Below are 18,040 nucleotides of genomic sequence, written 5' to 3'. Positions count from 1 at the left end.
TCTTTTCTCCTTTTTCTGTCCCTGAACTTGATTCTTTCTTTCGTTTTGTTTTATTTTTATACGTAGACAGGCAGACAGATGAATTTAATAGGACTAATGTAAGATGTTCTCTGTGCCAGTAATATTCACATTAATCCAGCCAGGGAATTGGTTTTCTGCATAGGATATGAAATATGTCTCCCTTTTAGTCCCTGTGAGACTATTCTACAAAAATCCTCACGAGTTTGCCATTAAGGACAAAAAACACCCACTCAAAGCAGAATATTCTGCAATAACAACTGCCTACCTTTGGTCTTTACTGTAGGGAGGCATCTCATGATCTAAACAATAGATGAGTAGACCAGTTCAACCTTTTAAATGGCAGAAAGACATAGAAAGATGTTACAAAGATAAAAAAAGATCTAGACAATATTAATTAACCAAAGTAGCTTGATCTTTCACAGTTCTTTTAGTTCTACCTTCATTTTGGGGAAGCATTTCATGAAATTTTCCCAGCATCAGCTACTAACCTTCCCAGAAAGCAAGCTGCAAGCTTTAAGATGCCTGTCTTTTTTTTGTCTTTTTTTTTTATTTTTTTTTTGTAACTTTCAATTTCAAATTAACATTGTAAACTCTTTGACCACTTTCTATCTGAGAAGAGGTTATTTCCCATTGAAATGTAGTACATCTTTCAATCAATTAAACTATCTTTTTATGTACTAATAACCTCTTTATCGACTGCTTCTTTATGGATTAGAATATTTAAGTGTCAAGGTATTATAGTAGACATCATTTTGTGTCCTGAAAGAGAGGAGTATATTTATTACAGAAATATACTATGTTCTAGGGACTGCTGCTTGGGTTTCATGTACATAATCTCTCATTTTGGAAAAGAGATGTAAACAAACCAAATTGTGAAATACAGGGCACAGGGTCAATTACTGTGGCTGGTCTCTTTTTCTAGCCACAAATATGAACACATCAAAGTGCTGCAGATGCAAGTTACAACAATGACATTTGCAGAGAATTTAAAATTATGGTTGTCAGGATCACTTTAAAATAAGTTATTCTTGTGTTTTCAGTAGTCCAATGGATTTATACAAGTAGTGATCATATTTTTCCCAATTATCTTCTCTATTTTTTTTTTAATTTTCCATGGTTCATTGAAAAACAACTATTTCCAAATTTAATATTACATGTATAGTATGTCATGATCGTATGACCTCCTCAAAATAACTTGGATTTAGCTGAAGAATTCTCCATAGTGAATGGAATTGTGATTATACCTATTGGTCTTTTGATTATGTGTTCTCTGAAGATAAAGTAACTCCTATATTTATTTTAGTCTGACCTCTTCCCTGGATTTGGTATTAAAATCTTCATAATTCATGCTCTAAACATGTGCTCTGAACTTAGATCAGTTCAGGTTTTTGTTGCCAGTTACATTTTATTTTCACCCCTGTACTTCTAATACACTTTGTCATCCTGCTTGCTGTGAAGACCGGTTTAAACCCTATAATAGCAAGTCAGACTAGACCTGCACGCCGAATAAATGCAGATAAGATAGTTTTAAAAATACAGTGTTTCCCTTAGAAAATTAGATAATTTGTTTTCTTTAATTCTTTAGAACCAGCTACACTTCAGACTGACAGTTTATTTGCAATAGGAAACAGGGTTCACTCACAAGGCAAAGAACTAATTATTGTGTTTCCAGAATTTAGAGCGTATGAAGAAGTGAACTTTAAGTTGGTTGTATATTCATGGCAGCAGCTGACACTATCAGAGACATTTTGCTTGTTTTGCTTGTTAGGTGTTCCGGAGAAGCCACAAATTACTGGATTTACCTCACCAGTTATGGAGGGAGAGAGGATGCAGCTAACTTGCAAGACATCTGGTAGTAAACCAGCAGCTGATATTAGATGGTTCAAGAACGACAAAGAAGTTAAAGGTATTTAAAAGGACTTTTATGTAATTTGATCCAGTTGTCAAAACTACACATCATTTAGAATTCAATTTTATATATAAATAGTGTTTGTAGTGTTTCTCATATTTGATCGTTACATGAATCAGTGATATAGTACAGAGATAAGGAATTGATTGTACAGTACTGGAGTGGTCATATAACCATCTTTTTACTTTTTCTTCAGATGGTAAAAACTGATGTTTTGAATTGATCTGAACTCTGTTCAGCATAATAAACTCAACTGTGATGCTCCATAGAGAAACAGTTTATGGATTATTGTTATCAGAGCCATACCACTCACACCAGATATTTTACCTTGTCATGTCTTTTTGCCTTTCTGATATGATGTATGTCTGATCTGGTCAATAGCCAGTTTTATGTTACACTGCTCAAAGTGACCATTTGTGGCAGAACCGTCTGGAGGAGATAGGAGATTGTATTTCCCATAGGGGAGCCACAAAGCCAGCACCAGTGAGGAAGAGTCGCGATGTAACAATTGAGGGGAACCTCAGCTTGGAAACTGGGAACCTGCAGCTGTGGCACGGATGCTGACAGTCTGCAGTGAGGAGCAGGGAGAAAATAGATTTTAAAGTGGCTGAGGAGAACTTCACAGGGACCTGGGGGAGCTGGACACTGCTGTAACTGAAAAGTCATCAGGTGACTAAAATTGAAGCTCAAAACAAGGATTTGCCTTTGAGGATGCAGTGAGATAGGAAGGAGTTGCATATAAAAGCTGTTTGGTTCTTTTCTGTCTTCTGTTTCACTTTGCATGTATTTTACTTAAAACTTAGTTTTCTAGTCCATATGCTCATAAATACTGGGATAGTTTAAAATCCTTTTTGGTGAATGAGTGGAGAAAGCTTTCTATAATGGAAGGTTTAGTCACATCTTCCACAGCCAACTGAGATGCCCATTATACAGTAGATGAATAAAAAGCATAAGGTGGTGGTATTTACTCATGTCACCTCTGTTCATTCTGCTATAAGACTAAATCAATAAATCATTCAAAATCCACCTTTTCTGTGTAGCTTTTCAAAAAAACCCAAACACAACTTTTATCTGCTTTGTCTCATATTTGTCTGACATTGTGGATGTTGTTAGCTCAATAAACTGCCTCAAACAAAATCACAGTGTTAATTACAGAATCCATTAATCTTCCTTTGCTGTTCTCTACCACAGTTCAATGTACATAACCAGAGCTCTGATATAAAATTGGTAAATAAAGGAGATTGCAGTTGACTGTTCAAGGAACCCAGTCCCTTCTAGAAGTGTCTTTAGATTTCTGATGAAAATCAGGGTAGTGTTGAAGGAGACAGGAATTTTAGGCTGTAGTCATTTGAAATGTGTTTGAGCACTTGTAGCAAGGGTAGAAAATGAGGAAACAGAACCATTCTTTTCAGCCACTGGAAAATTTGAGGAAATTGCTGGAAGAAAAGCAGTGCCTCATCAAATGTAATTAAAAAAGAAGAATTTAGCAGCACAGCTAACACACATAGCACAGCACAGATTCTGTCATCCAGAAAAGATGAGAGGATGAATATATGTATTCAAGACATGTAAATATTGAAAATTACTCTAAGCAATGTCAATACTTTAAGAGAACCACTGATGCAGTTGGTCTAACAGCAAGGCAACACATCTGAAAAGATGTTATTTTTAAAATTATATTTTAAAATCCGGTGGAATAACTTTGCCTTTCTTTCAGCTGACATGTAATTGAAGCCAGCAAGCAATTTGGTGATTTGACCCTTTAACTAATTTGCTCTTCTCAACAGTTCCTCAAGGGATTATTTTTTTAAAATAAAGGAGATGGGGAAGGAACAAAGATGATGTGTGAAAAAGATAAAGGGGAAAAGAAACAACAACCAAACAGAAATGAGAGGGAGGCACTGAGCACATTCATTTCAGTTTCGTTTTCTAGGTCTTCTGAAGAGCACATTGCCATTTCAGAAAGGTTAGAAATAAAATAACCTAACCAGTTTGCAGTGGCATCAGCAGAAGTTACATTAGCTTTGTGCACTGTAAAAGGTGAAATGATAAATCTGAGAAAATAGATATGAAATTATATGCTAATGCAGCTGACATTAAAGGTTAGGAGTTCGTCTGTCTAGCACCAGTAAATCCAATTGTGTTACAGTGTATTATACATGGTGCGAAAGAATAAATGATGCATTGAGTTCAGAGTTGCACCAAAGGGGGAAAAGCCATTCTAAAATTGTAGCTCCATTGCTATTACTCAAAAAAGGAATCATCATCTGGTGAAGGAATACTGTTTGATAGAGCAAGTGTTAGTAATGAGAGGGACTGAATGGGAAGCACTGGGTATCATACCTTTTGCTTTAGTGTTCTGTCTCTCACATAGATGCACCAAATTAAATAAGAGATCTGTACTTTAGCATTCTGGTGGCATTTCCAGAAGATTATTAAAAGCAGAAATACCAGAGAAGCTAAATACATAATTTTTCTGAAAAAAAACCCCTATTTTTTCAATATTTTTTTTTACCTACTATGTCAACAATACTATGTAAAAAGTATGTTTTTAGGTCTCAGGAATATTTTTACTGTATTTTATTTTTTCCCCTAACAAAACTGGGCTTCAAAAGTAGATAAGATAATATGTTTGTTTTGTTGCAATAGATTAAGTCATTTTGAATTAGTTTATGTATATTTTAGCATACACAAAGAACTCAGAGGCACAAAACATTTTGTCTTGATAAACCTCTAAACCGAAGATTAAATTTGTTTAGATAAGAAGGTCATTTCATGTCAGAACTTGATTTAAAATGTAAACAGAAATTATATTTGCCTTGCAACAGCAGAATGGTCTTACAGTGTTTATATATATATAAAAAATATATATAATTAAAAGTGTGTGCTTTTAAAAATAGATGACAATGAACAATGAATGCTAGGCATTCTATCATTTCTATTTATTATTTTCACTATCAAACATCTATACTTGTGAGATATAAACTTGTATTAGTTAGTACAAGCATATCTGTATGTGCATTTATCTGACAGACTGATGGAAGTGGGCCCATAGTTGACATTTGGCCCAACCTTGGTTCAAAGTTTAAGTCAGGTTGCTAAGGTCTTCTCCAATCCAATTTTGAAAAATCTCCATGGACAGGGATTCCATAGTCTGTCTGGGCTAGATGTTTCAAGCATTTCAAAGCCCTGATTGTGGAGAATTTTCTTTATATGTAGATACTTCATGATACATAATCAGAAATTTTCCTTAGTGTAACTGGTGTTCATTGTACCTCAACTTTTGCTGTACGCCTCTGACAGGACTCTGGCTTTTTCTTCTCTATGACCACGCATTAAGTACTTGAAGGCAGCAGTTTGATCTGGTTTTAGTCTTCCTCAGGTTGAACAAACTCATCTATCTCAAGCTGTCCTCGTATGTTTTATGCTCCCACCACTGACCATCTGTATGGCTCTTGGCTGAACCTACTCGGGTTTATCAATATCTTTCTTGTACCCAAAAGCCCAGAAGTGGACCTGGTACTCTAGATGCAGCCACGCAAGTACTGAATAGAGGAGAAGAATCACTTGTCTTGACTTGCTGGCCATGCTATTATTAACGCAGGGCAGCCCTTTTTTAGCTTACAACCCTGTAAGGGCAAACTGTTGACTAATATTCAACTTGTCCTCAAGACCTCAGTTCCTACTCTACAAAGCTACTTGCTATCTAGTCATCCCCCAACCTGTTTCATTATAGTGATTTCCAGACAAAGTGCCTCTGTAACGTATCATTTAAAAAAAAAAATCAGGGGGTATTTAGGAGAGAGAGGAGTAGCAAGAAAATAAATTAAGTAATGGACAACAGTGGACATATTTAAAAGCTCTGTAAAACACCTGGGTGAATATTTGGAACGCTAGCATCTGTTAACACACCCAGTACCTGATCTGCACTGCTCTTACAACCAGGTGGGCTTACATTCCGTTAGCATACATTACCATTACACCTTCACTTTGCTATGAAGAAACTTTTAAGAAGATAAAGCTGATAAAGTGGACAAGCTAAGTATTTCTGCTGGGGATGTCAACAGTTTATAGAATAGTATCACATCCTTTTCACAGAGGTAATTAACTCCAAGAGTTGAACTCTTTCAAACAATAGATGTCTAGAGGAAGACTTCTAAACATCCGTTTAGGAAATTAACTGCTTTTGTTTTTCTAAGGGATTAAGCATCCACAACCTCTCACTGAAATTAAAGTTGACGTTTTCGGGAGCTGTCTGTCCTCCTACTGAAATCAGTAAACAAAGGAATGTGTACATTTCTTATAAGCAGAAGGCTATCTATATAGGTGCTTATTATTAAATTTGGAAACCTAACTCTGGGAAAAAAATCTCATGTGTTTGCTTTAAATATGAGTGAAGACATTGGTTGTTTGATTATAATAACTGCACTTTAGCCGTGGTCAATATTTCTCTCACCTACTGATCCCTAAATATTAATAGTCAGAAATGGAAATCTCTTAAAGCCTAGCAAACAACAGGCAGGAAAATGCTTGTATGCAAGAAATAATTATTTCTTAGGGGAAAATGTGTGTCTTTGTAGTGTCTTGGTCTATCTGGAGACAACAAAAAAAGAGTACCTTTCTGAATTCAGAGGTATTTTAAATTTAAGGTGATGTAGCTTAAGCCGTTTAAGACTTGCTTTCTGAAACTTATATTTCATGTAAATTTTATTTAGGTCATCTTCTCTAATGGGAGTTAGTATAATTTTTAAAACTGAAACTTCTCACTTCATTTTTTAGGACACAGAGGACATATGCAATCTCAGTGTAATTTAGTATATGTGTTTATGTATTTATAGATGTCTTCAAAGGCTTTCATTGTAACAAATCAATATAATGAGCTAACTATTTTGCTGAAATAAATTAAAATCAATAAGCATTATAAGTAGTTGGGAACCAAGTAAAACTGTTCTAAATGATGTGTAAGAAGACCTCATTGCAGTTAATGCATTAAAACTTTTTAAAATAAATGTTCAGTCTTTGGGATCTTCAGCTTTGATCTGACAGATATGTCCTACAACAGAACTTTCTGAATTTGAACCTTGAGATGAGTTGAATACTTATTAATCTGCAGACTGAATCTGCACAAAAGCAGAGGGCAAATTTAGCATGATATAAAGCAGTGAGTGGAAGGTCTCTGAAGTGATTTTATTTCCAGTCTTCTTGGGACTTGTCTGTAGATTCCAGTGAATACTATGATGTGCTCTATTTACAGTTCACAACCATTGATAGCTTTGATAAACTTTGGTTTAGTTTAATCATAAATTACCATAATTCTGGACAAACAAAAAAATAATCAATGAACAAAGTAAGCACAGGATTGATGTGACTACATGCATACAACTCTTAGTTCACATGACTTCAGTAATATCCATATATTGCATTACTATGAAAGATCATAAGCATGGACTTGGAAAATGTAATACTTAATGACACTATATACATAAGGGAAGTGAGGGTGGGAGGAGGACACTTTTTTTTTACTAAACTACAGAGAAAGTTTATATCAAATTTGGCCCTAAACATATGAGAGATAATGATGAAAGAAAATTCCACTTGAGTGCAGCGTCATGTAACCAATTTTAAAATTTTATTTTTCAATATATGTCTCCTGCTCTGACAATTGGAGCAAATTGAGGAACAACTACAGTCTAATTACTTTTGTTTTAAAGAGATCAATACAGATATGAAAGAGGTGTCTTTTCAACAGTGTGATAGATAATTTAGCTGTCTAATGCTGGACTAATTTTCCTAAAAATATTGGAGAAAATTGTTTGTTTCTTCTTTCTTTCAGATGTTAAATTTTTAAAAGAAGAAGATGCAAATCGTAAAACATTCACAGTCAGCAGCACACTGGATTTCCTAGCAGATCGAAATGATGATGGTGCAGTTGTAAGTTGCAGAGTAGATCATGAGTCGCTAAACTCTACACCTCAGATAGCAATGCAGGTTCTAGAAATACACTGTAAGTAATACACGTTATATATGCTTCTTTTTATAGTGGTGTTTTGTTTCAGAGTTTTTATCAGGGGAAAATTAGAAAAATCTCTGGTATGGTATGGATGGGTAATGTTTTTCTATTAGCCAGCTTCTCTGGTTTGTATTTGGTTGGTTGATGGGTTTTGGTTTTTTGGGGTTTATTTTTTACAGAAGTCTAAAAAGTTTAATGAGAGCTTTACCAGTGAAAACACTGAATCTGAGTTGCTGATTTGCTTTGAGAAATGGTAGAGAGGAAATGCATTTGTGTTTTATCTTTGTCATTCTAGCAATGTGAAAGATTTCTTAAAAATCAAAATCATAGTAGCTCACAATTTTCCTTGAAAGTATCTAGAAACCTGAAACAAGGGTATGAAGAAACAAAGTTCACAGTAGCCTGCCTCAGTAACTTTGAATCTTGCTAATGAATCTCTGTGTAATGCTATTAATAACACAAGTCCAGGAGAAAAAGCCCTTTAGAATTTATTTTTAGGCCTTGTCTATACAGGATATTATTCTAGATAATCCAGTATTTCTATATACTGGTTTATTTTCTTCAAACAGGATTTCTGGAAACGATGTTTTCCACAGTGCATCATTCCAAAGCTGAATGAACCTGCCTGTGTATCTGTACGTTACACTCTGAAGTCATGTTGTCCTTTGAGTCAGGTTTTTTTTTTTCACTTATAAACTGTGGGACACTCAGGTGAACACTTTTTCACCATCAGATGACATTTTCATAATCACTTGCATTACACCCACCATTCTTAAGGGGACAGCTATTTGGATTTCTGCAGAACACCTGCACTTTTGATTGCCAGCAGACAAAACCAGGCATCTGCGAAATATTGTCAGACCAGGTGAAGGGGAGAGACCTTTCATGAATCTGTTCCTAGGGTAGGGGTAATCAACCTGTTACAAAGCAGACAAGTTTGTCCATAAAGCAGACAAGCTTCCAGTTGCTGCAACTAGCTCCTGAGATACCATGTCAAGGACTGCTGGCATATAAAATGTGTTTCTAAACAGGGATATTTCTATCTGAGCATCTGAGACTCAGCACATGCAAAATGCAGTAATGGCAAAAGCACTCCATGCATAGAAGCTGACAGCATTGCTAAAAATTCCATCTGCAAAAAAGTCTGCAAATGAAGAGGATGTGGATTAGCATCCACAAGTAATAATCTACTGAAAATAACTGTTTTCTGAAACATTCTACCCATCATTTTACTGAGGGGCATCAAAGCCTTTCTTTACCAAATGGCTATAAACACCTGCCTCCCCTAATATGTTCAAATGGCATCTGTACTAGAGACATGAACCCTTAACAGCTTCATTTCCTTGAACTTGAAATCCCACAGCCATCGGCCACTGAGCTGGCCTATGCTTTCACTTCCAAATTGCTTGCTCTTCTTCCGCTACCCTGCTCAAGGTGGTGGCACTACAGGAGATGAACCACATTGAATGAAACAGTAGATACAGAAACATGACAGCTATACAAGGTTTAAACTAAGTCACAGTGGCTGAAATGTGATGTGATTCAAGGTAAAGGCAGGAATCTTCTTGGTGCCACCATCGAAAGATCATAAGGCAAACAAGCTTTTTTGTGGCTCTCGTATATAAAGCTTCTTTAACATTTGTTGTTTCCTTCTGATTTGCACCCTAGGTAGCAAGATACTACCTTGCTAAATAGCAGTGGGGTGTCTCTTCCTCTATGCCTGTTGCTTCGTTTTGAACATGACCTTTCTCTCATCTGTGCGTTCACTGAATTTCTCTAACAAGGACAAACTTCATTGGGTGTTTACAATTACTAATGTCCTTTATGTTACTTCCCCCTCAGACTGCCAGCTTACCAAAAGCCACAGTGCACAAGTAATTAATTATTCTCTATCATTCCTGCTTGCTCATTTTCTACCAATCAGTTTAATACTCTCCAGCACTAGTATAGAGCCATTATATATGGAAAGATAAGTGAGAAATGTGCCAAAAGAAGCTCAAGTTTAGAAGAGAGCGTGGAGATACCTTTTAAAACCATGGAGAAAGCAGTATTTTTTTATTCGTGAGAAGAAGACTAAGAACTGGCAATTATTGTCCTTTTCCTTACCACCTACATACATACTCAATATACTCAACTCAGTCAACATACTCAAAGGTCTTATACCGGAGAAGTTTCTAAAGGAAACTTTATAAAAAGGGGAGATTCAGGGAACTAATGATGTGGTTCGGTAGAAAGCCTTTAAGGAAAAAAGAGGAGAAGGCTGATTTACTAGAACAATAGCTAAGACTGAATGGAGTACACTGCACTGGAACTGGACCTCCTGATTTTTTTCTCCTGGTACTGTGCACCATCATTGTGGGTATTACTGGAAAGTGCTAACTTTTTTCCCATCAATCTATAAGACTCCAAACATGTAAGAGACATCCTATTTGTATTAATGAGAGGGATGCTCACAGGACCCAGTGTGAGCTGACCCAATATATCCTCAATGCCACCTGACAGCCCTTCAAATATAGTGCTAACAAAATAGATGAATTATGGGAACCCATGAGAAAAGTCAGGAGAATTTGTTAATCTGAAGTCCTGTATAGGCTCCGAAATCACAACCAGGTAGCATGGCATTGCTCCATAGGGTGCTTGTTCTGAATGTCCCAGGGGTATTTCAGATGAGCAGAAGCTATAGGAGAATGATAAAGTACCTTAAAACGGTCAAACAGAACAGCACAGATGAGCATCAGTTTGGCAGAGAACAGATGCACAATGAAGGGGCATCACCCACTAGAACTGCACTTGGTTTTTAAACTCCTTCCTATAATCTGAAAAGTTTTATCTGTGGTACATGGATGCTCCTTACAAATTATCAGTGTATCATCACAGGTTGGAAACAAAAGGCAATAATACATTGTCTAGCCATTTCTGTCCTGTATAATCATGCTTGAAAGTAAAAAAGTCATCTTTCTTTTAAGCAAGTAGCCCCTGACAATGAACAAAACATTTGTGGCTTCATCAAAACAAAACCAAAAAAAAAAAACCAAACCCAAACCCAAAAACAGGCTAGGAAAAGGAAAACAACAGAACAGTAGGAATTACAAGATTGTTTTTGCATCCAGTGGATGAGAGGTAAAGAAAAAGGAAAGCAACGTAATGGTTGGCATGACAAGTTTTTATTTATGCGTAGTGAAAGACAGAATAAAATTAATTCTGTCCTACACGATGAGACTGTGTGAAACAGATATTTGTAATGAGTCCATGGAGTGATGTAGGTAGAGGTGCTTATGAGTCCACACAGCTGCTTTTGTTCTTTAACAGGAAGTAAACTTAACAAAATGAAAGCCAGTAATGCCATCAGCAGTGATATCAATATGGAATATACTATGTTCCGTCTTCCCCTTACACAAATCTTACCTTTTATTAGTGTGACAGAGCAAACAAATCAGCTTTCTCCGGTAGTACTACATTGCATGAAGTGAAGGTGAGGACTAAACTTTAAAGATAAGAAAGTTTAAATTTTCTTTTAAAATGTATATGTGTATGTAACAATAATAATGTCTGAGTCCTTCTGCTGCCTTTTTTTTTTTTTTTTTTTGATCAGCTCTTGTTTTCACAGGGCTTTCCAGATTAATTTGGCAGGCTTCAAATATTAAACTAATAGGGATGCTTTTGGGGTAAGCATACTGTACCCCACTCCAGACTGTGGGATAATTAGCTCCTCCAGCCTTTTGAGTTTTATTTATCACTAATTTATTTTACGTCTCACTTGTGCTTAATCCTGCTCATCTGTATGTCATGCTCTGTGTACTGCAGTGCAGCCCAATTGCCCAGGTCTTTCTGGTGTGCTGAAAGGTTTAGCCATAATTTAGTTTCTGCTTGGCCAGCAGAGGTTTTGTGGTTGCATGACACTGCTTGCCGAGTTTATTTTTCCCCTGACCCTTACTGTCAACAGGAAACCTAAAATAGACTTGTATCCCCCGTGGCTTTGCTCTGAAGTTTGCTTGTCAGCCTAGCTGCCACTGATTATTAGGAAGTGCTTCTTGTAAATGATAAATACAAATCTCAAAGGGATATTTCATTTCATTGTTTACTTCTGCATTCAGACTAAACTAAGAATGCATTCTTTGTTCCTGTATTAAAGAATCACAGGTGCAGTACTTCAATTTTGAAAGCTTCTCAGTACGGTATTTGTGAGGATGTATACTGCGAGTCCTCACGCATACTCCTGAAAAGACATTTTGAGGGCAAGTAGAACTTGTGGTCCACATCTGGGAAGTGAGTGCATTCTGCTCATTCCTCCTCCATGTCTCAGACACGTGCTGTTGCACAGAAGCAGCATCTTCACTTTCCTCCAGGTCTTACCTGAGCAGAAGCCAGCCAACACATTGCTTCCTACTGAACAGAGTGCCGTAAAATCACCCAGTGGCAATTACCTTACCTTAGTGAAGATTCTCTGACTACAGTAAATTACCCAGCAGACCTCAGTAAAAATTAATTGTATAAGGCTGCCCCAGAGGCTGCTTTTGAAGCTTTAAAGTGAAATCAAATCATTTGAACTTCAAGCCTAATCATCGCGATTCTAAAATGGCAGCTGTGATGTGATCCGTGTTAATGGATTCAGTGAGATTTTGCTCAAAAGCTGACCACGCTCCCAAATGACAGCACTAATAAGCTAAATATGTGTTATATAAAGAAGTGCCTGGAGAGGCAATTTTTATTAAATTCTATATTGGCAGACATAGATGTGCAGATTGTCAGTCTGACCATTCTGTAGCCATCAGCTACCTTGCTTCTACAGGCTGTTCCAACAGTGGTTGTGCAAACAGGCTGTTTCTTCATTTGTGGGTTATTAGATTCTTTTGCAATGAAGGTCTGAACTTGACTTTAAAATTAAGCAGCTATTCCAAGAGAATGTCGGAATTATTGTCCGGGAAATAAGCTTATTGATTTTGAATTAAGTAAACAAAATGCTTCAAATGCGGCAGACTGCAGATAAGCAAATCAGCAATGCACTTGTGCAGCCATGTAGAAAATGGTGTGTATGTGTGTGCATGTGTGTCTAACAACAGCGTACTGCTGTGATTTCTGATATATTAACAAATGGAGGTTGCTCTGACAATGGGATGGGTTTAGAATTTCTGCTGGTGTAAAGCAGAGTAATTTTATCAAAGAGGTGCACTAGCTTATGCTCACCAAGAGAATTTAGCCCATTATTTTTACTTGGCTGGTTTCAAGTTTTTGTTGGAACACAGTTTCTACAGTTACATGTTCTGAACAAAAATAATATGAAAACATATGAAACTTAATATCTATATACTTGTGTGTGAATATGTGAAAATAAAAGATATTATATGTAATATTTCTTACAATATACATTCATATAATACTACATGAAGCAAGACATTATAAAGGCAAGAAAAGGGTCGTGCATGGTTGACTGTTAGACCCTTAGTCTATGAAGAAAAGACTTACAGTTGCATATGAGAATAGCATTTACAGAAAAAAAAACCTTGTGTCTTCCTTAAATCTTAATGTTTAATTCTCATTAATTAGTGACATTTTAAATATGTTAGGTGGCTGTTCAGGATGACTGTCTCAACCGCAGACTTGCTGTCTTTTTGTAGCTCGGAAGAGGCAGATGCATGCCCATGCAAAAGCACACAAACTTGGACACCTCTTAGCTATGATAAAAAATGAGGCTGGAGGGACAGTTTTCCCTGTTGCCTACATATGGTCCTTCTGTACTGTAAGTGGGTAAAATATGTGTCACACATTCATTTTCTTTCAGCTGTGTGGCTGAGGCAGACCACTTGTTTTCTTGAAGCTGTTCAACTAATACTTAAGATTTTAATTTTGGTTTAGTGAGCTGCTTTCTTTTTACTTGCTTTACTTATTTGCGCCAACTTTGTGCTTAAAAAAAATTCTTTTACTCTGGCACTTTGGCATGAGTTCTGTCCTTTTTCCCTTAGCGTCAGGATTAATTTATTTATTTGTTTGTTTGTTTGTTTCTTTATTTTTGCATGAGTTATGTCTCCCAGAACTCCCCAGGACTTAACTGGTACCCATGCTTTAGGAGCAAAGGCACATTTGTCTGTTTCAGAAGCAGCTTGTGCTGTCTAGGCAGACAACATGTTTTTCCAAAGTGAAGAAAATAGAGAGTTCAAAGATGTCTCCTTCAGTGATCCTGATCTTTCATTTCTGACCAGTCAACAGCATTATTGATCATTCTCATTTGCTTTTGACCATCTCTTGATTACGCTGTGTGACACCCTAAAACACACGCGCTAAAGTAAAATCTGGGAATATTTGGCATAATTACACACTGCCTCAATCTTTGCATGAACAGTCTGGCAAGTGATACGTCCCAGGGTCAGGAGATGCTTTACTAACTAGGAAAATGAGGTGTCATAGCCTTCCAATTTTTCATTTTTTTTTTTTTTTTTAACAGGGCCCCAAAATACTGAGCCAACTCAAGTTAATACAGGTAGACTGTATGTTGAGTCAGGAGTGAAAATAGCTGGGATTTCCATAAGAACCAAAACTTGCTTTGGCTTTGCCATGAGGGAAAATGTTGATCTGACTATACCTGTAGTCGGCAAGCCTAAGCACACAACTCTTATGTAACTTCTGATACAGTTAAAAGATTTGGATTTCCAAGGGGATAGTTCTCTAAGGCCATAAAACAAAGAACTCACTTGAGATTTGCACATCCAGGGCTTTGCAGTTCTATTTTCCAAATTAGCACAAATTGCTCTTTTGCTATAAGCATTTTATCTTAGAGTAATTCGAGTGTTTTGGAACTGTGATACCTCAGAGACCTCTAGAACTTGTGGAAGGTGGCCAGTATCTCAGGCTTAAGCCTTCTTTCAAGAGTCACATGATGGCACAGATGCAGTGGCATATTCTCTGGCATGGTCCATCCTACTGCATACTCTTCATAACAAATGGCAAAGAAAATTTCCCTTTGAGGAGACAGAATTGTTTTGTTCCAAACTGATGCACTCTTAATGTTTTTGTTGGCTTTAATGCTTTATTCTTCTGAGTTCTTAGACTCAGCTCTGGGAATGAGACACATCTAGGCTATGTGTTCTTTTTTTTGTGGAAACAGTCTGCTGTCGGTATTGTACAGCTACCTAGACCCAACCTTTTGGAAGTCACAAAGTCATTATCAGACTCTTATCTCTTCTGCTAAGCATACCTGTTAAAGCTGGGTATGAATAGTAGGGCACAAGAAGGAAACCCAGAACATTTTTTTTTTTTTTTTTAATTTTGACTGATTTGTCAGGACTGTGGGTGCTGTAAGAATGTCTTTGCTTCAGACAGCAGCGTGCTAGGTGTTGCTCCAGCACTGGTCTATCGCAGGGATGTTTTTGACATGTGTCCTTTATCCTTAGCAATGAAGTATATTTCCCATCCTGAGTTAATGGAGGGTAGTAGCTGGTTAGTGTAAGATACCACCCAGCATCTTGATCACCTGGGCATGGCTATGGCAACGTTGTTCCTACAGAACAGAAGGCCTGGCCTCGAGTTCTTAGATCTCAGCTTTTCAGGTGGGTTTCTCTATCCGACCTTCATCTAACAATTTAGATTGTCTTACTGATTAAAGCCACTTTTTGTTCCTGCTTAAAAAGCAAGAGGGCTGTGTTTTCTGTGCGATGGGCAGGCAATCCTTGGTCTCTCACAAAACCTTCCTCTCTGACCATAGGCAATCTTTGTAAGCCTAAGAAAACAGGAATTTCCTTCACTTCAGTGAAAATCTGCCAGCTGTTTGAATCCCTTAAAAGCTCATGAGGAAAAGCTAGATGTTTTCTTAAATGGGTACCTGAGTCTGAAAGAGTCACCGTCTCTTGTGACTGATGCTCCCATACTTCAGAGGTCATCTGAATGTGTTCCTGGTTTTCTCTTCCAATGAAGATGTTCTGCTGGACTGCAGTGACCTTGAAAATGAGAAAGTTTCAAGATATTCCAGTTATGCTGTGAGATAAGTTTACCCTTCATACACATTGAGGTTTCCACCCAAGACTCACCTATGTGGAGATACTGTTCTGGTGTTTTACCTGAACTGTTTGGGTTTTTTTATTCGTCAATCATGGTGTGAATGTTAATGTGGACAATAAATATATCTCAATGTTATTTCAATACTTCAGTGACCAGCTTTCCATTCTGTATCCCTTAAAATAGGGATATTTCCATATTTACTGGTGTAAGATGTAGTTAAAAATAGTAATAATAAGAATGCAAATTGAAAGATACAGCTTCAGCACATGTTCACCTCTTCACATTGAATGAAAAGTAAGTAAGAAGCTCTTCTTTTTAATTATTTAGCTCAATAATTATGTAAACATCATGTTAGTAAGTAAAATTATCTAGTTTAGGCTTTTCATATTAGTGAATGCTTGGAACAAATGAAACACAAAGGATAGTTACTGTAAACAGTAAAGAATGATATCTGTGAACATGAAAGTTCAGTGCCACAATTTGCATGTTTAAATGAGATCAATTAGGTTAATGATGGATGAAAATAAGAAATCCATAATTTAAATGCAAAATAATTCAAAAACTTGTAGGACCATTTACTGCCAAACTTTCAGCTTTCAAAGGGGGTATCTAGTTCAAAGGGTTAATGCACAATCCTGACCTTTCCCATCTGGTGGCTTCTGTTCAAATATAGCTTACAACTGAAATATAATCTAATATAATTTATTTCTTGCTAAAATCCTTTGTAGGAAAATCCACAGAGTGACTTGTCTATTCTGCATTGAAACTAAAATACAGTGTGGGCAGGTTGTTTCGTTTGCTTGTTGTGTGTTTGAGGGCTCAGGAAGGTTTTAAAAGAAGTTTGGGAGGGAATGTTTAATAATATTAAAGGTAGGATGTTCAGCAAGTAAATGTATATGCATAATTCCATTCCAGCTGTGTAAGCCTTTAGACATAGGGAAGAGACAACCCAAGGATAAAAGGCCTGTAAAGACAGAGGGCATGGCTACGCTGGGAAATGGAGCACAGTGAGATCATCCCTGAACCTGTTCCAAATGCATGTTTGAACCACGGAGCGCTTGGCCATGTGGACATGCTAGCTTTGGTCAGTGTGGTGATGTTTCCAAATTAATGAGCACTGGCAGGCTAGCAACTGTTTTCTCTCCAAAGGGGAGGCTGGGCACAGAACCTTGCAGAGCTCACTGTAGGATTTTGAGGTCACATAGTTGATTCGGTTCATAACTGGCCACGTGCCATTGTCATCAATAGGAATCCCCCACAGTGAGTGAGCCAAGACGCTGGAGGATATCCTTAGGTGGACATAAGAAAGAGAACAAGTTAGTTCATCTACCTGAAAAGACCAGAAAATTAGCATAAAAGTGTAAAAAAGGCAATGCAGCTGATTTCCTGAAATGATAAACTTTTCTCTACATAAGGAGATAGGTTCCAGAAATAATAATCTATCACAGAGACCCCAAAAGCAGTATCCCCCAGACTGGCTGACTGATTTTTGAAGCTCCTAAGTAACATGTAAATAACAGTCAGCTACTATCAAAGGGATTTAAAACATCACTTCTCTGCATTGTATTTGATAAGATGAATGCCTACATGGATATAATGTGAATATGTTAGATTATCCGTGTTAGAGATATGTAGTGAAAGGTTGAATTTACAGAAAAAACAGAAAGCAATTTTTTAAAATATATGTGTTATAACAACTTTATATTGGGTAGCACTAAGAGGACAATAAAGACTGAGTAGCTGAATGAAGGTCCATTGTCTGAGCAGTTCCAGGTGAGGTCCCCAACCAGAGCAAGAAAATTTCAGGTACATGACTAAGATCCAATAAGATCCATGCTGTCTTTGAAAATATGCTTAAAATACCTTTTCCTGTTTTGCCTAGCCTAGGCTTGGTGTTATTTCAAATGGAATCATCTTGGAAGGAGAGTGATGATTATAGAATCTGTATAGCTCACCCCCCAAGTTACAGCTCTGGTCACCTTCAGCTAGTCAGCCTAACGACAGGAGGGCAGAGCTCTTCCAGACCCTCCCTATAGAACAGTTTGGGAGGCTGCTTATTGCCAGAACTGATGACTAGGAAGCAGGTGAGACGGTTTGGAGAAAACCACATA

General features: G+C 37.0%; 1 protein-coding gene across 3 annotated transcripts in view; it reads left to right on the top strand.

The window, feature by feature from the left end:
- CADM2 (cell adhesion molecule 2) overlaps window positions 1–18,040 on the top strand; it is a 671,675-nt gene that overhangs the window by 542,253 nt on the left and 111,382 nt on the right. For all 3 annotated transcript variants that reach the window (XM_055802814.1, XM_055802815.1, XM_055802813.1), the window contains 2 exons: window positions 1,790–1,927; window positions 7,764–7,934. In XM_055802814.1, the coding sequence (XP_055658789.1) occupies window positions 1,790–1,927; window positions 7,764–7,934 (309 nt within the window). The remainder of the gene's footprint in view (window positions 1–1,789; window positions 1,928–7,763; window positions 7,935–18,040) is intronic.

Source organism: Falco peregrinus, chromosome 4 (genome assembly GCF_023634155.1).
Source record: "Falco peregrinus isolate bFalPer1 chromosome 4, bFalPer1.pri, whole genome shotgun sequence".
In the NCBI taxonomy this organism is placed as follows: Eukaryota; Metazoa; Chordata; class Aves; order Falconiformes; family Falconidae; genus Falco; species Falco peregrinus.
Note: the sequence above shows the minus strand (reverse complement) of the source record. Positions and strands in the feature narration are given on the sequence as shown.